Here is a 26,553-nt window from a genome sequence, read left to right on the forward strand (position 1 = left end):
CTGGGCCACCACTAGAGCTCCAGGCTCTAGGGTAATCAAATGGATAATGATGCTAAAGGACTTGCCATGGGATCCCGTGATCAGAAGAGATGCCAGGTGGGTGGTGAAGAGTCAAACGTCTGTCACGGCTAGGGAAGCAGTGCACAGACTGGGGGCTGGCCATTGGAGCGGGAGTGCATTGTGAGAAAACTGGACTTGTGGAGGAAGAGAGGCAGGGGGCTTGCGTATGCTAATAGGGCAGAAGTGCGCCCAGGAAGCAGCCCCTAGGAAAGTCGATTGAGCAGAGTAGGTCATAAGTCCAAACTCCTCGACTCCAGGAAACGGAGTCTGGATCTTTGGAGCCAAAATGTGTGTTTTATCCTAAAGGAAAGTGCTAAAGAACCTAATTACCAGACAGGTAGTGGGGCAATGTGAGGGAAGGGCCAGTGAGTGCTCCAAGCCCCATCTGTGCCTGATCCCAGCTTTGAGAGCCGACCTCTCCAAGTAACAGTCCAAATACAGTTAAGAGGAGCTGCCACCCACCGCTCCCAGATCTTACCTGCAGCCTGGCCAGCTCAGCAGAGCTGCTCTCCTCTTCAAGCCACGCCCTTCTTCCCTGCCCCTCCAACCACAGGCCTTTTCCTCTCCCATATCTGACCTCTGTCCTGCTCAGAGCACCTGCTAGGTTGGAGACCTGCCCGTTGCCTCTCGGGAGGATCCCTGTCTTGGGCCTTCGCCAGGTTTTACAGACATCACTTTGTCACTGACAACAGACTTTGCTTAAGATGCAGCTAGAAATGATCTCAGGACTCACTGCCCTACCCAGCACTCAGAGGTGTGCTGGGTCCTATCATGGAAATGGACAGACGAGCTTTCTGCCCCCCAGCACTTAGTCTCCTCTTCGAGGCGGCTCCAGGAGCAGGTGTAACAAGCAGCCAGGAGGCTGGATGAGGAAGGACAGCCATGTGGTCACTCTGCTTGGGCACCTGTTCATCCTGACAGTTCCCTTAGTCATACTGCATGGGGTGTGACTTCTCACACTCTCAGAGGAGGTCTCCTTCCTGCCCACCAGGTGGTAGCACAAGACAGGGCCCACCCCTCTCTGGAGTGCAGCGACCCTGTGATTGATTTTAGAAACAATCAATCACTTTATAAAAGAGGCTAATACTTCTCACATTACGTTTAGAAAATGGGGTTTCGCCTCCTTTCCTCCTGGCCAGGGGTCCAGCATGACAGATGGCCCTGTCCGGCACCTCTCATAAGGCCTTTGGACAACAGCCAGTTCGCAGCAAAGCAGGAGGGGATTACGGATGCGTTCTTCTGTGTCATGGCTTCACTGTACGGATCCTGCTGCCCAGTGCTGTGCGTGTGGCTGACACCGATTGCAGTCTGGCTTCTCATTGGCTCAGGCACGATACAGCTTCCAGTTACGCATCCAAGTACAGTGGCAAATACCTGGGTCACTCCTCATTTTAATCCCCCTCCCCGGCATCCATGGTGGCTGAGGCTCCAGCATTGGGCTAGCAAGAGCCAGAAAGTGAAATGGCCTGGCTCTAATTTCACGGGCCCAGCTGAGAAGAGAACAGGAAAACCCGCTTTGTGGATTGCTGGGGGGGAGGAATACATGCCAATGTTCAACTCTAGTCACCCTTTTTTGGGGGGGAGGGGGGTGTTTAGTACAGGAAGTGAAACTTAAAACAAGAAAAGCCAGACAATGTCCCTTGAAGCTCTTGCGCTGCCTCCATTTTTACATGCAGCATTAAACCCTAAAGTGCCTTCACTGCCCGCCTGCTGTCTGGTCCCCGGCTGTGCTGTGAGAGGCAATGCATGGCCTGCTGGTAGATCTGGAAAGCAGTGTGGCCCTGCGGAGCTCCTCTCCCCATTCTGAGAGAGGCAGCAGGGACAGCCAGCTCTCCAGAGCTGCTTTACTTTTACCAAGGATAGCTTTAACCTGAAGTAAGGCTAGACGGGAGGGGGCATTAGTGACAAATTATTTATATTGGGCCGTGGCTGTGCATGGGCCATCACAGGCCACAGAAGTGAGGTCCCTGCCCCCTGGAGTTCAGGCTCATGTTAGAAGAGAGGATGACCGGACGTGGACAGTCAGACAAACAGGAGATGGTGTCATAGGTGTGGCTAGAACCAAAGAATGGCCGTACTGGGTCAGACCAATGGTCCAGCTAGCCCAGTATCCTGTCTTCCGACAGCGACCAGAGCAATTTGAGTGATCCATCCTATCATCCAGTTCCAGCTTCTGGCAGTCAGAGATTTAGAGACACCTAGAACATGGGGCTAATAGCCATTGATGGACGTATCTCCCAGGAACTTATCCAGGTCTTTTTTGAATACGGTTGTAGTTTTGGCCTTCACACCATCCCCAGCCAAGCAATTCCACATGATGACTGAGTTGTGTGAAGAAGTACTTGCTTTGTTTATTTTAAGCCTGCTGCCTGTTAATTTCACCGGGGGCTCCTGGCTCTTTTGGTAGGTGAAGGGATAAATAAGAGTTTTTCTCCACACCAGTCATGATTTTATAGACCTCTGCCACCTCCCTCCTTAGTCATCTGTTTTCCAGCTGAACCGTCCCAGTCTTTTTAATCTCTCCTCATATGGAAGCCGTTCCACAACCCTAATAATTTTTGTTGCCCTTCTCTGCCCTTTTTCAAATTCTAATCTTTTTTGAGATGGGGCAACCAGACCTGCATGCTGTATCCCAGGTGTGGGCATACCATGGATTTATATAGCAACGTTATGGTATTTTCTGTCATCTTCTCTATCCCTTTCCTAATGGTTCCTAACTTTCTGTTCGCTTATTTTGACTGCCGCTGCACGTTGAATGGATGTTTTCAGAGAACTATCCACAGTGACTCCAAGATCTTTTTCCTGAGCAGTAACAGCTAAATTAGATCCCATCATTTTGTACATAGAGTTGGGATTGTGTTTTCTAATGTGCATTACTTTGCCTTTATCAACATAGAATTTCATCTGCTCTGTTGTCACCCAGTGTGACGAGATCCCTGTGGCACTCTGCAGTCTGTTTTGGCATTTATTGTAGCAACCCCTGCTGGCAGAGCATGACACTGCACCGCCCTCCTCAGTTTCTCCTCACCAGGGTCCTCTGTCTGTCTGGGAGAGTCACGTGGCTCAGTCACTGAGAGTTCCAGCTCCCTTCCAAGGGAACACAAGTCCAGACAAGCAAAGCAAAGGTTCTTCTGTCCTGCCTGGGTGTTTTCCACCCACTTCCAGACTCCGCTCCTAGTGCCTTCTGGACTACCCTGAAGTCTCTCTGCTCTGGGGTAGAGTGCTGGCTCGCAGGCTGCTTCCTGGAGTCCTCCCCTTCTTCCCATCCTTCCCTCAGGGCCTTCCACAGCCACTCAACTTGCCCCCAGGCTTCCTCCTCCAAACTGAGTTCTCTGGGCCCTCTTATGAGGCCCAGGTGTTTCAGACTGTGTTTCACCTGACCCCAGTTAATCCTGGGAGGCAACTAATTATGGCACAGGTGGGGCTAACTGAACAGGGCTGGCTAGCCCCAGGCCTTGTGGCCCTTAAAGGGGCGCAGGCCACCCTGTTACAGAGGGGCCTTGGGGTTTGGAGAGTGGTCCCCTCCGAGAGCCACTGCACAGGGCATTTCTAGGTCTCACTCTTTTTAGATGTCTGTTGTGGTTTTGTGCTCCCAGAGGGTGACAAATAGAAGTGGCAGTGGCCATGTCCTCTCTCTGTGGTGATGGAGCCAGCTGCGTCTTGCTGAAACACGCTCCTGTGAGAGACCTTGGGCTGAAATGGTGCAGGACAGGTGGAGGATTGCAGGGTACTTCTGTTTTGGTAACGTGTGAGCTGTGCACTGCCCAGAATTTTGGTGTCACGTCCTCACGTCTGCTTGCCAGACACGCACAGGTCGTCACGCGGTACGTTCAAGGGCTGGCCCTGTTCCTGTCGTGCCCTCTTGTAGACTCAGCATGGAAGCTCCTTGAGATGGGGCTGCTGTTGGCTCCGATCCTGCAGACTTAGGCACTTGCTTAACTTCACTTGCAGCAGTTTTCTTAAGCACCTTGCGCAGCATCGGCCCTTAACATCTGGTAAGAGGGTCTCTGGAATGTCTCAGGTTACTGGAGCCCTGGCCAAAGACAGCAGCCAGAGAGCAGTGTGTGTGGGGGGAGGGGGAAGGCATGTTGCCTTGCTCACGCCTTACGGTGGCCTCATGACCCTCTTCTTGGTCTGTCCCCAGAGCATTGCAGAGTATAACCTCAAAGACATCTCGTACACAGTGAAGAATGCCTCATGCCACGAGCTGATGGTCCTTAGCAGCTCAGACGACCCCATGGTGTTTCACTTTGAAGATGAGCGGGAGGCACAGAAGTGGTGGACGGTTGTCAGCAGCTCCCTGCGGGAGGTGCAGAAAGGTCAGCAATGGCAGGCCGGGTTCTCAGGGGTGGGCTGTGTCCCGGTAGCATTCGCGTGTTACAGAGTGAGACACAGGGGGTATAATGCAGGGGCAATGCCAGGTTTCTCCTGGCCCAGGGCAGCACTGGCACCTCGTCCAGAGCCCCAAGGCCGTAGCCGCTGTATGTAACAAGGAGCAGATTGCAGGTCCCTCTCATATGGGGATATTGACAGCGGGTAGGCTCGGTGCTGCTGTTAAAGTGGCTCAGCTGGGTAGCACCACAGCCTCCACCTCTCACATCCACTGGGTCTGGACAGCGGGGCGCGTGTCGTCTGAGGTGCATGGTGTGTCTCTGGTGTAAGCAGCAGCCTGGATTTGCTCTGTCAGTGGTGGCAATCCGGCGAATAGCACTGGCTGGGGGCTCCAGGAAAGCAGGGGCCAGTCTCTGGCTGGGCTGTGCACTGGTTGTGGGTGGGATGCAGGCGGGCAGGCAAGCAGTGTCTGTGTCAGAGCTGGGCTGTGGGCAGCTGCTGTGCACTGGTCAGTTATCAAGCTGGGGACCGGAGTTGGGGTTGAGCCGGATCAGGATACCAAGGAGTCAGGGTCAGGCACCAGGTTACAGACAGGAGGCAAGTAGCAGAATTGGGGATGAACCAGGGTCAGGAGCTGGAGTTCAGGGTCCACAGCAAGGCATGGGCTGGAGTGGAAGCAAGCACACAATCTGCGTGTGCTCAGACAGCCCCCTGACTGGCTTCCTGGTTTGTGTAACGGCATTGGCAATCAGGAGGCTACAGTACTTCCTGCAGTGCCTAGCTTCACAGGGTCCCCCCGCTGGAACCTGGCCTGAGGTCCCATGGCGAGGCCCAGAACCTCCATGGTCCCAGGTTCTAGTCTGGCAGGTGCTTACAGGCTGGGCATCAGCACGACTCAGATGTGGAGAGGCAGGCAGCAGAACTGATGCTCTCCCAAGCAACACCCACTCTGACACTAGAAGGACTCACCATCGCAGATTATATAGTTCTTTGTGTGGCTGTTCCTCCTGTCTGTGCTGTGATCAGCAAGAGAGAGTTAACGTTTACACTGCTGTTATTAGGGTTAAGAATTAACACTCAGCTATGATGAGTGGTGCAGTCCCTAATCCTTGGGCGGTGGTTTCAGGTTGGCTGTAGGCTCGGCATGTGTTGCTGAGGTGGGTGCTCCTGATTCACCTTTCAAAGTTTTTCCTCACAACTGTAAGGGCTAGAGACGTAGATATCCGTGTTTTTGTAAGGCTAGCTGAGATTCTGGAGCCCCTGGTGGCAACCCTCAGGAGTACTGGCTAACTGAGCCGCCACGAGCAAGCTCCGCTTGACCCCTGAGTGCCAGCAGGGTGCGGGTGCCATGTCTCTTCTCTCGGGCCACAGTTAGCCATGGAGAGAACTCACTGCCTTGTCTGTATAGTTTAGTACAGATTGGTCAGTGTATTTAATGCTGATTCAAGCCAGAGACTGCTGGGGCTGGTATAGCGCTGGCTGGTTCCCTGCAGCACTCTGCCAGTGCACAGCCATCCTGGCCTGCAGCGCTCTGCCAGGGCCTTGGCATGAGATTGCGAGACTACTTGTACCAGCAGCTGCCCAAGGTCTCTTCCTCCCACCCTGGCCTTGCCCTTTGTAGGAGGGAAGATAAGCCTCACCGTGAGGGAGTGAACTGGTGGGAGGAGGTCTGGAGAGATAGGAAGGGCCTGGGAGTAACTGCACAGATTCCCCCAGGCAAGGGGGAAGGTGCTCGCCCGCAGGACGGGAGGAGCAGAAACGCTGTCACTGCCCAAAGGGGTGCCCTGAAGACCCAGGGAAACAGCGTGTTCCTGTGCCCTCGGGTGCTGCGATTGTCAGGGTAAGTGTGACCGTGGCGGGCGAAGCATTTCAGACTGTGCGCGCGTGAGCTGACTTTAGTCCTTCAGTCGCCGGACACCTGGGTGGGGTAGATTGCGATTGCATCCCTGCCAGTCGCAGCCTCTCCAGGAAGGCTCCATACTGACCTGACTTTTCCTTGCAGAACTAACACCAGAGCTTCCCAGGGGTGGCGCGGGTTTGGCTGCCCTGTCTTTTATGGCTACAGCGTCTCCTGGTTCTCTTTCAGCTGCCGAGAGTCCCAGTGTGCTGGTGTCACAGCTCGCTCCCCTGCCCTCTGGCAGCGGGAATGCACTGCCTGTGCTGCCATCAGACGCGTCTCACTCCTTGGAGCTCTCAAATAAAGGTAGTAAAGAGTGGAGGGTTCCTTGGCCCTTCGTGTAGGACAGGAATTGTCACCGCACGGTAGCTGCGGGTGTGAAAGCCCAGGGCCAGGAGTCCAGCTCCGCCTGCTTGCCATGCTCAGGCTGCCAGACTCCTCTCTGAAAGCCGCCGGCTCTGTAGGCCTGGGACACAATGGCCAGAGATCAGTGCCTGGGTGCTCAGCCTGTGTGGGAGTTCGGTTTGGACGCTCAGGTCAGCTGAGTTCAGCTTGACAGAAATGACTAAACTCTTGGTTGTTTCAGCCAGTGCCCTTCTTTGCTCCTGCAAAATCCCCTTTTCTCTCCCTCTGCCCTGCGTGTGCCCTCTAGCAAGGGCAAGTGCCACAGGCCACGCCGGCTGAGGCATGCAGAGGGGTAGTGCCGTGCAGGCGGGGGCTGCTGCTCCTCCTGGGGGCTGCACGCCCGGCCCTGGGTGACCAGAGTCAGGGGCTGACCCCGGGGGAGGAGCACTTCCCCAGTCTCCCTGTGGAGCCTGAGTGCTGCTCCTGGACTAGCCGCTGGCCTGCACACAAGGCCAGAAGGAGCACTCCAGTGCCCACCACGAGGCAGGGCCACTGATGGTGCCCCATGGGGACACATTGACACAAACTCCCCCTAGCTCGGTGTCTCTTGCCTTTCCTAGAGGAGTTAGCGCTCCGCCTCGCTAGAGCCATTGAGCTCGGGGATGAACAGGCGGCCTCGCAGTGTGCCATGGCGCTGGCTCGGCAGCAGGCCTCCTTGCACATTCTACTGAAGGAATCCAGCTACCCTGCCAACGAGATCAGGTGAGCCCTTCGCACTCGCCGTGGGCAGCCTGCGCCTTCCCTGCATGGAGCCAAATGCCAGTGGCCAATCTCTCTCGCTCTGCAATTGCTCCTTACTCCTGCCCTGAACATCCAGCGCTTCCAAAGGTGCCCTGGAGCCCTCTGGGGCAGGGGTGGTCTGGCACAATGGGGACCCAATCCTGACAGGGGCCTTCAGGTGCCACCAGACTAGAAACAGTCAGTAAGCGTCTCTCCTCTCCTAATGCTCTGCAGAGCAAAGGGTTTTACTTTGAACTAGCTTCTCCCATGCTGGGGCATGTGGGGAGCTCACCGTCAGCACGCCTTGGCACCTCCCCCTTGCTACTCTGTCACTTGCATCTTTCCTGGAAAGCCCTTGTGCTGGAGCACGGGTGTGAGCACTGTGCGTTGGGGCAGAGGTGGTGTCTGGGTGTAACGTGCTGGGCAAGGCAGCGCTGGGATTTCTCTACCCCCTGGAGCCTGCTTGTCCCTGGCCTTCAGGGTGTGTCTAGAAGCCAGTGCAGCACTAACATAGACCCCGCTGACGGGTACCGGGCCTCTTCTCTCAGGATGAAGGTTGGAGTGGAAGATGCGATGTGCTCCGCCAACATCACCATCAGAGTCCATGCTCGCATGACCATTGGGACGCTGAGGCAGCAGGTATTACACAGTGCTACGGCACCTCCCCTCCTGTGATTGCCTGGAGGAACTGGGCCATGGGATGCCAAGTCCCACTGGCCCACGGAGCCCATTGCCTGCCTTTTAGCAAGGCCATCCAGAAATGCTTCAGCTGTAAATTCTTAGCTGTGCTGCATGGCTGCTGGCTCCATGTCTGGAGAGAGAGCTGGGGATCCAGGCTGCTCCTTTCCTATAGCAGGGCTGGTGGTGGTTCACTGGGGTATGAGGAACGCTGGTGAACACTAGGTTGAACCCAGCTTGGCGCAAAGCCACAAGGTAGAGCTGAAAGCTTCTGGGAGGCGTGCCGTGTGGGGATGCCATGGTGGTGGAATGTCCGTTGCCTTCTCCCACCCTGCAGGTTTTCCAGGATTACGGGTTCCACCCCAGCGTGCAGCGGTGGATCATCGGCCAGTGCCTGTGCATGGATGATCGGACGATAGGCTCGTATGGCATTCGGAAGGATGGAGACACAGCCTTCCTGTATCTGCTGTCAGCCAAGAAGGCCAACCTGTCCGAGCAGCGCTGCGAGGAGGACCAAGCAATGGTCATGCTGCCCCTGGCCCCCTCGCTCCCAGACAGCTCTGGCACCGATGAGAAACGCAAATACAGCACCTTGCCAAACGTGGCTCCAAAGAAAGGTCTGACGTGCTTCCTACTGCTCACAGATGGGAACCCTAGGCGGGGTTGGGGCCAGATCCTCCGGTGGAGTGACCAGGCTCAGTGTCCCCCAAGACAGGGGAGCCAGCCACCTGGACGGACCCTAGCTGAGGATTGGGCCAGGGATTTGTTACTGCTGAAATGCTTCCAGTCCCAGGCGTGGGGCCAGAGAGACAGGGACAGCTGCAGGGTCTTAATGTGTGGATGAGACAGTGGTGTAGGGAGGAGGATTTAGGATTATTAGGAACTGGGGAACCTTTTGGGAAAGGAGCCCATGCAGGAAGGATAGGCTGCCCCTAACTCACAACAGAACCAGATTGCTGGTGTGTACAGTTCAGAAGGTAGACGGAGTGGGGGAAAGCCGACGGGTGCAGAGGAGCATGTGGTTCAGACAGAGATGGCCCCTAGGGGAGGATCTATTAATGGAGATTTTCTATATCCTTGTAAGGAGGAGAGGATGGAAGTTGGTAAAGCACAGGTAGGAGGTAGTGAGGAACAGTCAGATGTAAAAGTCCCATTTAAATCTAACACATGAAGGCAAGGAACTGAATATTGGCAGAAAGTACAAGTGCTTGTATACAGATGCTGGAAGTGTAACTATTAAGATGGGTGAACTAGAGTGTCTGGCATTAAATGGTGATGTCGATATAGAATAGGTATTGCGGACACTTGGTGTAATGAGAGTAATCAATGGGACATGGTAATACCAGGGTACAAATATCCAGGAATGACAGAGTCGGTCACACTGGTGGGGATGTGGCATTATATGTGAACGAAAGCGTAGAGCCAAATAAAGTACAAATCTTAAATGACTCAAACTGCACCATAGAATCCCTATGGATAGGAAGTCCATGCATGACCAATAAGCATGTACCAGTCGGAATATACTATTGACCACCTGACCAGGATGGTGACACTGATTGTGAAATGTCAGGGAAATTAGAGACGCTGCCGAGGCAGAAAATGCAATAATAACGGGGGATTTCCACTATCCCCATGTTGACTGGAAACATGTCGCTTTAAGAAGAGATGCAGAGATAAAATTTGTAGACACATTAACTGACTGCTTTTTGGAGCAGCTAGTCCTGGAACCCACAACGGGAGACGCAATTCTTGATTTATTCCTAAGTGAAACACAGGATCTGGTCCAAGAGGTGAATATATCTGAACTGCTTGGTAATAGCAACCATAATGTAATTAAATTTAATATCCTTGTAGGGGGAAAAATGCCAAAAAAGAAAAAAAGAAAACACCCCTGTAGCATTTAATTTCAAAAAGGGGAACTACACAAAAATGAGGAAGCTAGTTAAATATAAATGAAAAGGAAAAGTCGCAGGGGTGAAACGTCTGCAAACTGCATGAAGGCTATTTAAAAACACCGTAATAGAGACTCTCACTAAATTTATACCCCACATAAAAAAAATTGTAAGTGGATCCAAAAAATGCTACCCTGGCTTAACAGCAGAATGAAGGAGTCAGTTAGAGACAAAAAGGCATCCTTTGTAAATGGGAAGTCAAATCCTAGTGAGGAAGATAGAAAGGAGCCAAACCTCTGGCAAGTCAAGTGTAAAAGGCTGAGGCAGAGCCTACCATGGAGTGGTACAACTAGTTCCGAAGCCCTCTTCCCCGTCTCACTAATAGCTGTCCCTCTGCCAGGTGAGTGATGGGGGCTGGGGAGAGGCTGCCCCTTTGTGCTGGGAGGAAGAGGAGTTGTTCAGCTCCCCCACAGAGAGAGCTGCTCCTGCGTGGGGTGAGTGCTTGGCCCCCCAGGGGGGGTGGGGGGCATTCGGAGCGCAGGGCGTTGCATACTGTGCTGTTCCCAGCATCTCACTGTGCAGTCGTGGTGCAAATGAGAGACCTCTTGCCCCGTGCAGTGATCTGTGGTGGCACAGCTCCCTGCACAGCCAGGCCTTGGTGACCGTCCGTGTTATGCCGAACTGCACTGACTCAGCCAGGCGAATTTCAGACCTGGTGTTTTTGTAACGTGTCTGTTTGCTGGTGTCTGCCCCTCTAGCATGGGTCGCTGACAACAGCGAGAAGATGAATATCGGAGAAACCAGCCGCCAGCTGGGCATGCTGCAGCTCACCAACCCCTTACCCAGCCAGTCCAAAGCACCCCCAGCTGCCGCTCCTCCACCATCCCCTGTGCAGGTATGCGCCCCTCTGATCCCTACCCCCACCTCATCCTCCCCTGTGCAGATATGCACCCGTCTGATCCGTATCCCAACCTGCCCTCACCTGTGCAGGTATGTGCCCATCTGACACCTTCCCCCACCTCATCCTCCCCCATGCAGATATGCACCCGTCTGATCCGTATCCCAACCTGCCCTCACCTGTGCAGGTATGCGCCCATCTGACACCTTCCCCCACCTCATCCTCCCCCATGCAGGTATGCACCTGTCAGATCCCTATCCCAACCTGCCCTCACCTGTGCAGGTATGCGCCCCTCTGATCCCTACCCCCACCTCATCCTCCCCTGTGCAGATATGCACCCGTCTGATCCGTATCCCAACCTGCCCTCACCTGTGCAGGTATGCGCCCATCTGACACCTTCCCCCACCTCATCCTCCCCCATGCAGGTATGCACCTGTCAGATCCCTATCCCAACCTGCCCTCACCTGTGCAGGTGTGCGCCCATCTCACACCTTCCTCCACCTCATCCTCCCCCATGCAGGTATGCACCCGTCTGATCCCTATCCCAACCTGCCCTCACCTGTGCAGGTATGCGCCCCTCTGATCCCTACCCCCACCTCATCCTCCCCCGTGCAGATATGCACGCGTCTGATCCCTATCCCAACCTGCCCTCACCTGTGCAGGTATGCGCCCATCTGACACCTTCCCCCACCTCATCCTCCCCCATGCAGGTATGCACCTGTCAGATCCCTATCCCAACCTGCCCTCACCTGTGCAGGTGTGCGCCCATCTCACACCTTCCTCCACCTCATCCTCCCCCGTGCAAGTATGCACCCGTCTGATCCCTATCCCAACCTGCCCTCACCTGTGCAGGTATGTGCCCATCTGACACCTTTCCTCACCTCATCCTCCCCCGTGCAGGTATGCACTCGTCTGATCCCTATCCCAACCTGCCCTCACCTGTGCAGGTATGCACCCGTCTGATCCCTACCCCTACCTCATCCTCCCCCGAGCAGATATGCACCCGTCTGACCCCCACCCCGCCCTCACCTTTGCGGTATGCACCACGTCCACCCCACCCCCTCTGCCCCATCTCTGCTCTCACGTGGGCAAGTCTGTAGCCTGTCTGGCTGCACCACCCTCCCCTTCAAGAGCCCAGGGACTCAGGCCTGAACAGAGCAGGTGTGAAGAGCAGTGGATGAGGACACTGCTCGTGCAGTGGAGTAACAGATCCGCCTTTTGCAGACATTGTCTGTGCCTGGAGCTGCCTTGGGGCCATCCCGGTCAGAGGCCTGGTCCCCTGGGAGAAAGTGCGCACACAACTCTGGGTGGGGGGGCTGACCCCCTTCTTTCAGAGGTGGATTTTCTCTGCTTCTTTGTCTGTTGCATGTCCTTCAGCTTGGCAGTCCACCTTCCCTGGGAGCCTGCAGGGGAGACCGTTAACCCGTGTGCTCCCACGGGCACTGGGAATGTGGTTCCCAGGCAGTTGATGGAGAAGGCGGCAGCCTCTCCTGCTCACTCAGTGCTGTGTGGGTGAAGGGCTTGTCTTGTTCTCTGCAGACAGGCTGGTCATGTGCAAAATGTACCTTCATCAACAAGCCCACGCGGCCAGGCTGCGAGATGTGCAGCACGGACCGGCCGGTGGAATACATGGTGCCGGGCAGCTACCAACCGGATGAGACGGAGCTCTGGAGGATGCAGCAGGAGGAAAAGGGGATCTTGCAGTACCAGCAGGTAACTCTGCAGGCAGCTCTGCCCTGGGGGGCCGCCATGGTCCCCTCACCGCTCTGTCGGGGACGGCGCCAGGGAGGATGAATCTATAGTAGCTGCCTAACAGCCGCCACTTGGTGGAGTTTCATGGGTGCATGGATGCCCTGGCAAGGACAACTACTCAGCAGGGGCCCCGCCAAGTGGTGTCACGGAGAGCTGCCTTCCTCTCTAATAGCAAAAGGCAGAGCCTGTGGCCCTCGGCCCCTCCAGCCAGGCTGTTAGAGGTGAGGGCAGCCACTGACCATGCTACAGTGGGACCCTGTCGGCATTTCCCTCACCTGTGCCTCTATAGCAGAGCAGCAGTGGCTTCGTTAGGGCCCTGTTCACAGGGGCTGTGGGTGCGGGGCACTGCAGCCTGAGCTTGGCATGACACGAACTCCTGGACCGGCAGCTCCTTCCCTTCTCTTTCAGCTCTATGCACCGGCGCCCTGTGGGCGTGCAAGTGTTTGTCACATGCGACGAGTGGTGAGGAGTGCAAAGAGCTGCGGTCGGGCTGGCTTGGCAGCAAGGCCTTGGCTGGGCTAGTTTGTTGGAGCTGTATTTCCCATAGGAGTGACAGCGCCTGCAGATGCCCCAGTGTAGACAAGGCTCCAACAGGCTGGGCCTTGGCTCTGCTGTGGCTTCAGCCAGGGGCGCTGCCCCTGTTGGGAACTGTGTCTCCACCTGCTACCTCAGCCAAGGCCCAGAGTGCCGCAGGGCTCTGACGAGTCAGGCTCGGCGACTGACAAAACTCTTCTCTGCTTTCTTTTTTCTCTCGTGCTGGAATCTCACTAGGAAAAGGGAAGGAGAGAAGATGGCTCGGCCACACACTACACCCAGAGCCCAGGCTCCCTGGATGACTTCATCCACCTCTCCTCGGAATTCTGCTAGCCGCGTCTCATGCCTGGCCGCCCTGGACTGCCCCGCCCCAGCCCCTCTCGTGCGGGCCTGAGCTCTCCCCTACGCTGCCTGGGGCATCCGTTTGTGCCGGGTCACCATACTTGGTCAGACTGTAGAGTCAGTATGGTAACTGTGTTCCCACACAGAGAGCAGCGGGCAGGCCGCGGCGTTACCCTGTGCTACCGGTGACTGTGGGGCTGCCAAGCCATGGACAGAGCCACTGCCAACTGGTCTTGGGCCTGCCCCAAGAGGGGTGGATCCCAAGCGAGAGCATGGCTCTCATTGCGCAGAGGGGGCTCTTTCCTGGCGGCTTGGAGGGCTGAGGATCTGGCTGAGCTAGGTTTGGCCTGGTGGGAGTGAGGCAGCTTTCTCAGGCAGTTTCATGTCTGTCTGTGTCTTCCCTGCACGGGTTCGGCGATGGTGCTTCTCCGCATTGTGGGTCCTACAGCTGAGAAGAGCTGAGAGACGGAGATAGGGGAGTATGTGCTAGCACAGGGCCAGGCCACGGCAGCGCTGCAGCTTGAAGTGGAGAGTGCTGCCTCCCGTGGCTTGGGGGGTGAGGGCCCTTTGTGGTGCAGTCAGAGCTCTTCCCCACCCTCCGTGGCTGGTCCCACCTAGGCGGGCTGCACAGACCTCCCTACCCGGCTGGACTGGCGGCTTTCACCCGCAGCACTGCCTCTGCAGCAGGCCCAGCCCTGCCTGTTTGCGCATCCCCAAGCACAGCTCCTGCACCAATGGTCTGTCTCTCTGGTGCACATACAGGCCACGCGCCTTGGGCAGCTGCCCCCAGGGTTTCCTTAGGAGGCCGCTTTCCCTGTCGGCATGATGGCATGTGGCTCCGGGGGGCAAGGGCTCCGTGGTCTCTGCCTCGTTCTTTTAGGCGAGAGCAGCGTAGGCAGACCTTACGCCCCTGCAGTGAGGCCCTGGCTGCTGCCATCAGTCACTGCTGTGCTGTGTTGTGACCTCCGTCAGCATGGGGAGCCGGGAGGGGAGAGGAGGGGAGGGTGGGTCCCCCCTCGGGTATCTCTCTCTGGGAAGTCCCTGCCTCCCTCCCTGTTAAATACACTGCAGTTGTAACTGGTGCTGCCAGGCAAATTGGGAGAGCCGGAGAAGGAAGGGGAGCGTCTGTGTGCACCTCCCAGAGAGCCACTCGCATTCCAGGCTTCAGGGTGCTTGTTCCGTTAGGCTTACAGACAGCAAGGGGGATGGGTGCTGCTGGGGATCACCCTCCAGCCAGCCAGCGCAGGAGAGCCGCAGAGGTTGTTGGCCAGGGGCTAGAAAAGGGCCCATTTCCCCAGGGCGTAGGGCCTGACCCTGCCAGGCCAGCTCCAAGCCTCTTGTGCCCTGGGAATTGCAGTGCCTTGCACAAAACCACAGGAGCCAAACTGCCCAGCCAAGAGCTGTGCTGAAGCAGCACAGAATAGAGTCAGCTGCAGCCTTCACCTTCCAGCTGAAGATGCAGCCCCTGGCCAGTCCAGGTCTTGACCGCTGCAGGTGGAGGCTGCTCAGGCTACGATGCAGCTCTGCATGCTGGGACCCGTGTATTAAAGTGGGGAGCTGCCAGCCATGCGTGGGTCACCTGCACAAACATTCTCTGTATAGCCATTTGGTGTGCGGCTCTGGGACTCCCCAGGGAAAACATGCAGGATAGAGCCAGCCCCTCAGCTCGGGAGCTCCTGCACCTGCCTTCGGAGTTCTGGAGTCCCACGTGCAGTGGAAGGGCAGGGCCTCGTCTGTGCTTAAGCTAGTAAGGCTCCTGGTGCTGGGGTTTGGTGCAGGGCCGCATGCATACTTAGCTTGGGGAGGGGGGTGAGTGCTCGAGTGACTTCCTGCCTAAGGAAGGAGGGTTTGACAAATGCTGGAGCAGGAGTTGTCCCGCAGAAAGAGCCCTGACATAGAGCTGTCTCTTAGAGGAGACTTGGCGACTCTGCATGTGATTTGACTCTGGTTATGGGCTCGGAGTGGCAGAGTGTCATGTGAACGGGGACTGGACAGAACTTCTCTCCCAGGAGTGGCAGGACTTGCAGTCAGACACTGGCCTGGCTTGCAGCATGGGGAAGGTAAGGGAGCCACCTGCTGAATAGGCCAGAGATAAGCCAGGTCTGGAGGGGCACAGCCTGCCCTCCAGGCATTTGTCCGCTTTCTTGGTTTTACTGCGGAGGAAGGTGAAGGGTGTGGTCTCTCTGCTGCAGGTACGGAAGCAGCAGTGCAAAGCTGTCAGTGTAGATGACTCCCAGGCCAAAGTCACGAGCCTCTTGTGATGGGCCCAGTGGTGATGTCGAGCCAGACCTTGTCTGCATGTCTCCTGTGAAACAAAGAGCCCCCGGCCCAATAGCACTTTACTCTGGCAAGAGAGGATGCGAGCCCCTCTCGTTACCTGCATGCACTGATACTGTGAGGGCAGGTGGGCCAGAGTCACTTGTTCTGTGTTGCACTTTGTGTTTGAAATCTCAGGGCAAAGCCCGTCACCGGCTGTAGGACAGAAGTGGCCAAAGCCTCTGCGAAACACGTGCTGGTCCCCTGCCTGGAGAGCGTGGCTCTGACACCAGTGTGCTCAGGGGCGCCATGTGGTATCTGGCTGAGTCTCGCTGGCATCAAATACTTGGTGGGGAGGTCTGGCCTGCAGAGACTACAGCTCCCAGCATGCAGTGCTTCAGTGCCCTGGCAGCTGGGAATATGATGGAGGAGCATGATGGGAACCAGTAGTCTCTGTGGCTGCCCATGTGATGCTGGGCCACGCTTTGGGCTAGCAGAGCATGAGCTCCTCCTCTCCTGTAACCTCCTGTGCCCCAGTTCCTTGTATGGAGTGTGATGGACAGTGATTGCTCAGCTGGAGGTACTGGAAGAGTTCGCATCTTGGTCTATTAAAGTTTTTTCTCAAAAGCGCGTCTGTCCCAGTGTGTTATTGGGCAGCCGGCAGGGACTTGGGCCCGGTCTGTACAGAGACATGCAGGATTGGACTAAAGGGGTGTTTCCAAAGGGGTGCTGGCCCTGGCGAGATGCTCTTGTGCCTTGAGGGGCTGGTTTGGTTTAGTTTAATCAGTTTTTTACTGGATTATGCTAACTCAAAAGGGGCCAATCATCGCAGCACAGAACAGCCACCCCAGATATAGTTACCCATCGTTTGAGATGGTTTCAGGTGATCACCAGCCAGGCTTCTAGGGGCCCTCTTTCCGTCCAGCTGATGGAGAGTTTAGATGTCAGCTCTTTGTCTGAAGAAAAGCTCCTTGGACTGCTCCAAGATATTTATTTGTACCCAATCTTTTATAGCTGTCTCTAACAAAACACATAACCTATAGTGACTCCTAGTGGGTCAGTATATGACAACTGCCACTGGGTCACCAATTCTAATTTCAACAAACTACTCATCTTCAAAAATTTCTAATATTTCTATCCGTAACAACAATATGTTAGAGGCACCTTAAACCATGGGTCTTCACTCCCTCTCTCCCATAACTTTCTCTCCCACCCTCCCATTCTGATTAACAAACTGCAAGTACGCAGCTGTCTGACCTTATCTCACAAAGGACTAAGATTATTCCCAGCTTTGTGATGTTTGGTTTTCAGCTGGCAGTGCTGCACATACAAAACGGTTGACTGCAGTACTGTCAAATTCTGGGGTACACGCAGGAATGTCAGATTCCAAGTGGCAACACTAGGTTCTGCAGAGGAAGTTGCAAGAACCTGGCAAGAGGAGATGTGGGATAATCTGCCCCCAGCCCCATCTCCTGGTCTCTGTTAATTAGAGATTGGCTTCAGCCTCGAAAGCAGCAGGTTTTATCTCTCTCCCAAAGCTCCTCTCTTAGCAGTTGCTGCTCTAACTCTGGATGTTCGTGTTAACCCTAGAAATGTCCAGTCCATTTTGGAAGCTTGTTAATAAATCAAGTATCAGAGGGGTAGCCGTGTTAGTCTGGATCGATGCCAACTCTGCCCACATATCTACACCAGCGACACCATCACAGGACCTAACCAGATCAGCCACACCATCACCGGTTCATTCACCTGCACGTCCACCAATGTAATATATGCCAGCAATGCCCCTCTGCTATGTATATCGGCCAAACTGGACAGTTGCTACGGAAAAGGATAAATGGACACAAATCAGATATTAGGAATGGCAATATACAAAAACCTGTAGGAGAACACTTCAACCTCCCTGGCCACACTATAGCAGACTTTAAGGTGGCCATTCTGCAGCAAAAAAACTTCAGGACCAGACTTCAAAGAGAAACTGATGAGCTTCAGTTCATCTGCAAATTTGACACCATCAGCTCAGGATTAAACAAAGACTGTGAATGGCTTGCCAGTTTCTCTTCCCTTGGTTTTCACACCTCAACTGCTAAAACAGGGCCTCATCCTCCCTGATTGAACTACCTCATTATCTCTAGCTTGTCTGCATATATATACCTGCCCCTGGAAATTTCCACTACATGAATCTGACGAAGTGGGTATTCACCCACGAAAGCTCATGCTCCAAAACCTCTGTTAGTCTATAAGGTGCCACAGGATTTTTTGCTGCTGTTAATAAATCGACAGTCCTACAGCCAGCGCAAAAGCTGAGCCGCATGTGTGCTGGGAAGAAAACAGCAAAACCCAGAACTCGCTGATGGATACTTAATTTGGGTGTATAAAAGGGAATCTAAAGTAGGGGGAGAGAGGTTATTTTACTGCTGCGGTATCTGGTAGTGGGATGGGAAGTGGGATCTGGAGAGGCCAGAACAGGCCTGGGAGCAGGTCGGAACCCCCAGGACCCTTCCTCCCAGCCTAGAGCAGGCTGCCCACCCCACCCCCCACCAAGTCTCCGTAGTTCTCTTGTTCCCCTTTCTTATCTGTCTGGCTCCCTGTTCGCAGGGAGCTTCCACCCCTGCAGGAACAAACACTTGGTGATGGGCTCCTTGATCTAGCAAGGAAAGATCGAACACGAGTCAATGGCAGGAGGTTGAATCTAGACCAATTCAGACTGGAAATAAATCATAAATCTTTAGCAGTGAGGGTCACTAACGGCCTATGGAGAACATGTGCTTGACCAGTTTAATTCACTTGTAGTTCAGTTGCCTTTTCTCAAATGCACAGCTGGAATTATCCAGGCAAACCCACAGTTCCCCTCAGTGCATGAGCCAACATGTCGCCATGGTGCCGTGAGTGATTATGGACAGTAATGCTGGTGGCATCCATCTCTAACATCCACTGAGGTGGTCATTGAAGGACAGTGGTCTACCTTGAGGAGTGTGGCATCCCTGATTTGCAATTGGAGTTCCTCCTGCTCGAGGGGGCTGCCCCCCAAGATAGAAGAGCTTCACCCACCCTTAGCAGTCTGGTTTCTTTTCAAGGTGCCAGCCACAGACCTTTCACACCCCTGCTTTAATAGAAACCCCTCTGCTGCACGAAGGCAAGTGATGATGACTTTGTCCGTCGGAGGTTTCGCTGGCCATTTGGGGCATTTTATAGGAGTTGGGAGCTGGTCCCCAACCCCATCCTGGCCCCAACAGCCCTTTTAGGAGGCCAGCAAGTGGTCAAGCTCGTGTTCTCCACTGGCCCATAGCATGTTTGTGCCATGAGAGCAGGCTGCCTCCTGCTACTACAGCATGAGCTCTCATGGTGAGGGGATGTGATGGACGGGGTGGAAGGAAATGTGCTGATTTGGGGTGGTGATGACAGAAGATGAGCACATGGTGTTGTGCTGCTGGTGAGGAAGCAGATCAGCCCCTGTAAGTTGGTCAGCAGCAGGTTAATGACCCTCAGCTTGGCAGCCTGTCCTCATAGTGTGACTTGTCGGGTGTTCTGCCCTGCTACTGACTGGTGATGAAGAGTCTGAGAAATTCTGTGGCGACACTGAGAAGGCGTTAACAGCTGCTCACCATTGAGATGTGTTAATTGGACAAGGTGACCGGAACCCATGCACTGGTCCTGAGCGTTCCCCAGAATGCTGCCGCTGTGTCGGGAAGCTTGCACATGGCCAGACAAACAGCAGAGGAGTCGGCTCAGTGCAATTAGCAAATACCTTGTTCAACCACAAACTGTCCAGGCAATGGATGTGCACAGTGCTGGATCTGGGGACTGCGAACCAGTCTGACTTCATTGTAATTTTGAACAGGGGGTGTGATGGGGAGTTGATCCTTCTAGAAAGCGGACATGGGATCTGATTGTAACGTAGTAATAGCCAACATAAAGATCAAACGGCAAAGAAAGAATGACCTGCAGGTATCTTCAGGCTCTGTTACAATGTCAGCAAATGGAAAGTCCGTGGAACAAGTGGAATTCAAGAAGACAACTGAACAAAAGCTGCAAAGCTTCTGCACAAGTAGTATAAATCAGATAGAGTACAACATCTGCTGCTCTACAGAGACAGTGGATGAATTCCTGGGGAAACAGATCCTAAAGAAGAAACCTTGGATCACAGAGTTGTGTGATCAATGAAGGAAGCGAAGAGCATAATGGAAGATGGATGAAAGGCAAGAGAGCAATATTCCCATATGACACCAGAAATAAATGCAGGGATTAAAGTGGCAAAAGAAGATTGGCTCAAACAACAGTGCAGTGATATACAGAACTGCTTTGTGGCAAATGCCGGTAGGAAGGCCTGCCAAACCGTCAAGACACTGTTGAAAGGTCTCTCTGTCAGGAAACACACCTTGCCACCCCCACGTGCCAGGAACTGTCTATTATAACCCAAGCACATGTTAAGTTGGAAGTGAAAGAAGCAGAAGGGATATCTGTGAGAAGTGAACCTCCTCCTCCAGTTGAAGAAGTTGTGGATGCCGTGTGAACTCTGAGAAGCAATAAAGCCCCTGAAGTGGACAACATACAAGCAGAACAGATCCAAAGGGGTGGAGCAGCCCCCATCCCGGCTTGTCAATGCCATTTGGGAGCCTGGCGGATGGCCTGAGACTTGGGAACACTGCTGCTTCTGGAAATTACTGCACAATCTCATTACTGACACCCCCTAGTAAAAGTCTGCTGTGCATCATTCTGAAGAGAATGCGCTCAGAGGAGGGGAGTTTCTGTCTGAAGAACAAGTGGGGCTTAGACCCCAAAGAAATATAGTGGAGCAAATGTTCAGTCCATATGTGATATGTGAAAAAGTGCTGGAGAATGATGGGAAACTGCTCCAAGCTTTGGTGGATTTTGCTAAGGCGTTTGTCACCATATGGCACAAACCTCTTGAGGCAGCTGCTCGGGGCAGGTGAAAATGTAATAAGGCCGACACACAATTGGCTCTGGGGCATGCTGGGCATGAGCGAAGCAGTTGGTTGAACTTGAGGACAACTGTCAGACAGGGCTGCTTGTTCTCCCTGACCCTCTTCAGCAGTTGTTATCATGAAGAAATCTTGGAAACATCCAGGAGGGTGTGCGCATAGGTGAACAGCAAACTAGTCGGCTGTGCTTCGCCCATGAGATAGACGTGATTGGATTGTCCCAAGAGGAGATTGTTGCAAGATGAGGTTTCTCTCTGTCTGTCTCTTCCCCCCACACATCCCCCTCCCGCTGCTCTTTACAGGGGAAACAGCTCCTCCACTCCCAGCTGGCTCTACTGATTCAAGCCCACACCCTACCCCAGGTGTGGCAGGCAGGGATCACTGGGCCGGGCTGGCCAGCTCCCAGCCTCTACCCCTTGAAAGGCCAGGCTGTCTCACAGTTCCTTTCGGAAGACAGTGCTCTGTGGGGCTTGGAAAGGGATCTGGGAGCTGCCAGGCCAGTCTCAGCCCCTGGCTTCTTGGCCTCTCGTTCTGCTGGGAGGCCTCCGTGCTGAGCACTGATCGTGTGGCAGGTGCCCTTTGGGACCCAACAGACATGGTGCTGCCAACCCCAAAGGCTCAAAGATTGCGAGTCTGACCCCAAAACTCACGAGGGGCCCAGAAGTCATGAGATTTCATGGAAAGAGATGAGACTGAGGGGTGGATGTAAATTTTTTTTTTTGGGGGGGTGACAATTAGTGCTGCCAGTGGTCCAAAATGTACTAAGGGGACTTTGACCCCTGCTGCAGGAGTGCTCACCCCCATATCTGCCTGTCCCCTGCTCCCCCAGCAGCTCTGCTCCTCCTGGGGCTCTCCCGCAGACCTGGGTGGTAGGCTGCAGCAGGGTCCCCTTCCAAGCAGGGGGCAGCTCCAGGGTTCTCCCCCCTGTGACCTGACGGATTCTCACCGTCCCTGGGGAGTTTAGATGGTCACTACGGTGACTGACCCTCAGTTAATCCCACAGCTCCAAGTGTCACTGTTGCCGGCCAGCCCCAGGAAGGTGGGGGGAAAGGACACCAGAGTGCAGGAGGCCTTGCAACAGGCGGCTGATAAACTAAACACGGACGCACCCCACGTCTTCAGTCCCATTTCCCCATAAAGCCTCTTACTGCTCAGGCCGCAGGGTCCTGGGTGGGCAGGAGCCAGAGCAGCTGGGACAGCCACTGGCTGGCTTCCTGACTAGCTTCCTGCTAGGCCACCGATGAGCCCAGCTGCCCTGCTTTGGAACTGAGGGTGGTCACAGCCCCTAAAGCAGCAGCTTCGCCTCTGGCTTATGACTCTGGCTTTTGAATCATGGAATCATAGAATAACAGGGTTGGAGGGGACCTCAGGAGGTCACCTAGTCCCACCCCCTGCTCAAAGCAGGACCAACACCAACTAAATCATCCCAGCCAGGGCTTTGTCAAGCCTGACCTTAAAAACCTCTAAGGAAGGAGATTCCACCACCTCCCTAGGTGACCCATTCCATTGCTTCACCACCCTCCATTTCCTAATATCCAACCTAAACCTCCCATACTGCAATTTGAGACTTTTACTCCTTGTTCTGTCACCTGCTACCACTGAGAACAACCTCGCTCCATCCTCTTGGGAACCCACCTTCAGGTAGTTGAAAGCAGCTGTCAAATCCCCCCTCACTCTTCTCTTCTGCAGATTAAACAAGCCAGTTCCCTCAGCCTCTCCTCATAAGTCATGTGCTCCAGCCCCCTAATCATTTTTGTTGCCCTCCGCTGGACTTTCTCCAATTTGTTCATATGCTTTCTATAATGGGGGCCCAAAACTGGATGCAATACTCCAGATGTCGCCTCACTAGTGCCGAATAGAGGGGAATAATCATGTCCCTCAATCTGCTGGCAATGCTCCTACTAATGCAGCCCAATATGCCGTTAGCCATCTTGGCAACAAGGGCACACTGCTGACTCATATCCAGCTTCTCGTCCACTGTAACCCCTAGGTCCTTTTCTGCAGAACTGCTGCCTAGCCATTTGGTGCCTAGTCTGGAGCAGTGCATGGGATTCTTCCGTCCTAAGTGCAGGACTCTGCACTTGTCCTTGTTGAACCTCATCAGGTTTCTTTTGGCCCAGTCCTCTAATTTGTGTAGGTCACTCTGGACCCTATTCCTACCCTCCAGTGTATCTACTTCTCCCCCAAGCTTAGTGTCAACAACAAACTTACTGCGGGTGCAGTCCATCCCATCATCCAGATCATTAATGAAGATGCTGAACAAAACCAGCCCCAGGACTGACCCTTGGGGGAATTTGCTTGATACCGGCTGCCAACTAGACATGGAGCTGTTGATCACTACCCGTTGAGCCCGCTGAGTCCTTGACCCCCACGCATCACTATTGAGGGGCTGCTCCAGCTCCCCTGCTAGTCCAAAGCTTCCTTCCCTGCTCTGCTTCTGGGAGAAGGCCTGTATCATCTTCTCCTGGCTTCTGTCTGAGCACAGTCGTGTTCCCCCCTGTGTACTGGGCAGGGAGGGTCTTCTCAGCAACTCCAGTTCTTTCCACCTCTCTTCTGAGCTAGAGATTTTCTGCTGCTGGCTACCTATTTCTGTGCTTTCCGGAGCCGCTGCAGCCTTGAGCTTTCATTATTCTGGAGCTGCCTGCTGCGAAAGAGCAGAAATCAGGTGTGACGATGCGGTTCTGGCGGGACCCAACTGAGAGTGCCAATTCAGGACCAATTGCTCAAACAGGGCAGTTACAGCCCTTGGCTGGGGTTTTTTCACCTCTAAGGCAAACCAAACCAGCCAAACAAAAAGGACTTCGGTTTCACCCCACTGGCTAACCACATGTCACACAAGCAATTTCCTTAGACACACCAGTCTCCTAGTATCACCACCAGTGCCACTCGTCCTGGGGATGAATGGTTATGAAAACCAACACCCCAGTAAAAGAAAACGGTTCTCTCAACCCCAAAGGACCAAGCCCCAGACCCAGGTCAATATACACATCAGATCTTACCCACAAATCACGCTGTTGCCAATCCTTTAGAATCTAAAATCTAAAGGTTTATTCATAAAAGGAAAAAGGTAGAGATGAGAGTTAGAATTGGTTAAATGGAATCAAATACATACAGTCAGGGCCGGCTCCAGGCACCAGCATTCCAAGCTGGTGCTTGGGGCGTCAATCTGCAAGGGGCGGCAGTCCCTGTTGTTTTGCCCCCAAGCAGTGCACCGAAATGCCACCCCAGACAGCGGGGGCAGTCTGTGTGCCGTTAGGGCGGCAGGCGCGTTTCCGCGATGGCAGCAATTTGGCAGCAGCTTCCATGTTTAGCCATCTGCAGCGGCTTCAGCTAAACATAGAAACTGCCGCCGAATTGCCACCGCTGCGGAAACGTGCCTGCCGCCCTGAGGGCACACGGCCTGCCCCCGCCATCAGCGGCGGCAATTCAGTGTGCTGCTTGGGGCGGCGAAAACTGTAGAGCCAGCCCTGCATACAGGAATGGCAAAGTTCTTGGTTCAGGCTTGTAGCAGTGATGGAGTAAACTGCAGGTTCAGAATCAAGTCTCTGGAACATCCCCCACTGGGATGGGTCATCAGTCCTTTGCTACAAACTGAAGCTCTGAACAAAGTTCCTCCAGAGGTAAGAAGCGGGACTGAGGACAAGATGGGCCTTTTATAGGCTTTTTCCAGGTGTAAGAACCTCTTTGTTGATACTGTGGAAAATTACAGCAAAATGGTCTGGAGTCACATGGGCAAGTCCCTGCACTTTGCTGAGTCACAAGGCCTATCCGCCTTCTCTTCATGGGTCAGTTGTGTAGCTGATGGTCCTTAATGGGCCATCAAGCAGGCTAGGCAGAGCTAACACCAACTCGTCTGGGGTGTCACCCAGAAGCACAGCACAAATTTGAAATACAGACAGTGTAGAGCCAATACTCATAACTTCAACTACAAAATGACACATGCACACAGACAGCATAATCATAACCAGTAACCCATAACCTGGTCTTAGACACCTTATATGACCCCCTTTACCTAGGATTTGGTGACACTACAGGATCTTGGTTGCAGCCATGTTCTACATGGTCCCAGTTTATATCAATAACGTCACATCAGGTTCTCCGGGTTCCTCTTTTCTCCTTCCCTTTATTCAGCCGCTCTCCGCTGTGGCTCTTCTCAGCCTCTGTGTTTCACTCCACCGTGAGATCTTGCTTCTGGCGCGGCTCCTTCTGCACTCCCTCACCTGCCTGCTGCAGCCTTGACCCTGAGCCCTGGACTTTCCCCTTGGCTAATTGGTTCTTTCCCGGCAGTCGCAGCCACAGAACACTTTTCTTCCTGAGCACCCCTGGCTGCTTCAGCTGCCTGCGGGACCTGCCACGAGCCAGTTACCGGACTGGACAGGCGGGTTCCCGGGCTGAGAGCAGCATCGTTGTATCTCCTGCCAAATGGGAGCTCAAACCTCGCTGCCAGTCTCCCACTTTTCACTTTACTTCCCAGAGGGCCCCAGATTTGCTTACTGCTGGGCCCCAGACTTCCCGTTGCTCCTGTCCAATTGCCCAGAGGTGAGGCTCTTCTTAGGGCCTTTCAACACGTCCTGCTTCCCCCCCACAAAAAGCTTCCCTTCCCTGGGGTCTTGCCCTACCTTGTCCTCTCCATATCTTCGTGGGAGGGCAGGCCCCCGTACACAGCATCTCCCTAGAGCCTGGCCTGTGCTCCAGCAGGACAGGCAGTGCTCCAGCAGCCAGCAGGGCACGTGCTTATTGTCTGAGATTAAGAAGTGCAAAGAGCCTGGCTGGAAGTATCTGAATTCTGCCCACTGCCCCTTCCGACCAGCTGGCTTTGGCAGGAACCACAGGCTGCTTTTGGGAGTGACTGGGGGAGGGCTCTGGCCGAGTGATGTCCAAGGCCTGGATGACCACGATTCCTTCAGGCCGAAGTGCAATGAACCTGGGCGAGCAAAAATGCACATTTTAAGTGGACCTGCCTCAGGGACTGGGCAGTGAGCCTCCCCCTCCCGCTGGGCGGCATGGCCTGGCCCCTCTCGGGGGGAGCTTTCCCCTCCCACTGGGCAGCGTGTCCAGGACCCTCTCGGGGGGAGCTCCCCCCTCCCACTGGGCGGTGTGGCCTAGCCCCTCTCGGGGGGAGCTCCCCCCTCCCGCTGGGCGGTGCGGCCTGGCCCCTTTTGGGGGGAGCTCCCCCCTCCCACTGGATGGTGCGGCCTGGCCCCTTTTGGGGGGAGCTCCCCACTCCCGCTGGATGGTGCGGCCTGGCCCCTTTTGGGGGGAGCTTCCCCCTCCCGCTGGGCGGTGCGGCCTGGCCCCTGTTTGGGGGGAGCTCCCCCCTGCCACTGGGCGGCGCGGCCTGGCCCCTTTTGGGGGGAGCTCCCCCCTCCCGCTGGATGGTGCGGCCTGGCCCCTTTTGGGGGGAGCTCCCCCCTCCCGCTGGATGGTGCGGCCTGGCCCCTTTTGGGGGGAGCTCCCCACTCCCGCTGGGCGGTGTGGCCTGGCCCCTCTCAGGGGGAGCTCCCCCCTCCCGCTGGGCGGTGTGGCCTGGCCCCTCTCGGGGGGAGCTCCCCCCTCCCGCTGGGTGGCGCGGCCTGGCCCCTCTTGGGGGAGCACGGGGGGGAGCTCTCCCCTCCCACTGGGCGGCGCGGCCTGGCCCTCTCGGGGGGAGCTCTCCCCTCCCACTGGGCGGCGCGGCCTGGCCCCTTTCGGGGGGAGCTCCCCCCTCCCGCTGAGCGACCTGGGAGGAGCTCCAGGGCCCTGCTGGATGGCCTGGCCCCTCTTGGCGGGAGGTCCCCCATCCCGCTGGGCGGCACGGCTTAGCCCCTCTCGGGAGGAGCTTCCCCCTCCCGCTGGGCGGCGCGGCCT

The 26,553-nt window shown here is 55.0% G+C and overlaps 2 protein-coding genes and 1 long non-coding RNA gene across 12 annotated transcripts in view; 2 read left to right on the forward strand and 1 right to left on the reverse strand.

Moving 5' to 3' along the window:
- The window catches only part of SHARPIN (SHANK associated RH domain interactor), a 46,875-nt gene that overhangs the window by 12,620 nt on the left and 7,702 nt on the right, over nt 1-26,553 (forward strand). The window contains exons 2-9 of one of the 2 annotated variants that reach the window (XM_050939348.1): nt 4,205-4,379; nt 6,479-6,595; nt 7,255-7,396; nt 7,963-8,053; nt 8,430-8,709; nt 10,743-10,879; nt 12,422-12,595; nt 24,994-25,084. In XM_050939348.1, the coding sequence (XP_050795305.1) occupies nt 4,205-4,379; nt 6,479-6,595; nt 7,255-7,396; nt 7,963-8,053; nt 8,430-8,709; nt 10,743-10,879; nt 12,422-12,595; nt 24,994-25,084 (1,207 nt within the window). The remainder of the gene's footprint in view (nt 1-4,204; nt 4,380-6,478; nt 6,596-7,254; nt 7,397-7,962; nt 8,054-8,429; nt 8,710-10,742; nt 10,880-12,421; nt 12,596-24,993; nt 25,085-26,553) is intronic. The other variant, XM_050939347.1, reaches the window with a different exon arrangement.
- LOC127044505 (uncharacterized) lies at nt 10,863-11,888 on the reverse strand. Of its 7 annotated transcripts, none has more exons than XR_007772507.1 (5): nt 11,764-11,844; nt 11,384-11,668; nt 11,147-11,193; nt 11,004-11,051; nt 10,884-10,908 (listed from the first exon to the last, which is right to left on the reverse strand). It is a non-coding gene; the product is annotated as an uncharacterized LOC127044505 (long non-coding RNA). The 7 variants fall into 7 exon arrangements; XR_007772503.1 differs by adding an exon at nt 11,252-11,288 and having other exon boundaries at nt 10,886-10,908; nt 11,004-11,204; nt 11,384-11,716; nt 11,812-11,888; XR_007772508.1 differs by having other exon boundaries at nt 10,886-10,908; nt 11,004-11,241; nt 11,432-11,668.
- LOC127044498 (uncharacterized) lies at nt 11,136-11,982 on the forward strand. Of its 3 annotated transcripts, XM_050939478.1 has the most exons (6): nt 11,136-11,164; nt 11,213-11,307; nt 11,403-11,449; nt 11,498-11,544; nt 11,593-11,734; nt 11,878-11,982. In XM_050939478.1, exons 2-6 carry the CDS (start codon nt 11,262-11,264, stop codon nt 11,980-11,982), a joined length of 387 nt encoding a protein of 128 aa, XP_050795435.1. In that variant the 5' UTR covers nt 11,136-11,164; nt 11,213-11,261. The 3 variants fall into 3 exon arrangements, 1 of the variants encoding a protein (XP_050795435.1); XR_007772500.1 differs by lacking the exons at nt 11,136-11,164; nt 11,498-11,544; nt 11,593-11,734 and having other exon boundaries at nt 11,172-11,259; nt 11,878-11,972; XR_007772499.1 differs by lacking the exons at nt 11,136-11,164; nt 11,498-11,544; nt 11,593-11,734; nt 11,878-11,982 and adding an exon at nt 11,783-11,865 and having other exon boundaries at nt 11,172-11,259.

This window comes from Gopherus flavomarginatus, chromosome 2, assembly GCF_025201925.1.
Source record: "Gopherus flavomarginatus isolate rGopFla2 chromosome 2, rGopFla2.mat.asm, whole genome shotgun sequence".
NCBI classification, from domain to species: Eukaryota; Metazoa; Chordata; order Testudines; family Testudinidae; genus Gopherus; species Gopherus flavomarginatus.

Bases quoted from the DNA above. Each gene is read 5' to 3' on its own strand.
- LOC127044498 (XM_050939478.1), top strand. From the start codon at position 11,262: ATGCGCCCATCTGACACCTTCCCCCACCTCATCCTCCCCCATGCAG. The intron at 11,308-11,402 runs GTATGCACCTGT...TCCCCCATGCAG, and splicing joins CCTCATCCTCCCCCATGCAG to GTATGCACCCGTCTGATCCC. The intron at 11,545-11,592 runs GTATGCGCCCAT...TCCCCCATGCAG, and splicing joins ACCTGCCCTCACCTGTGCAG to GTATGCACCTGTCAGATCCC.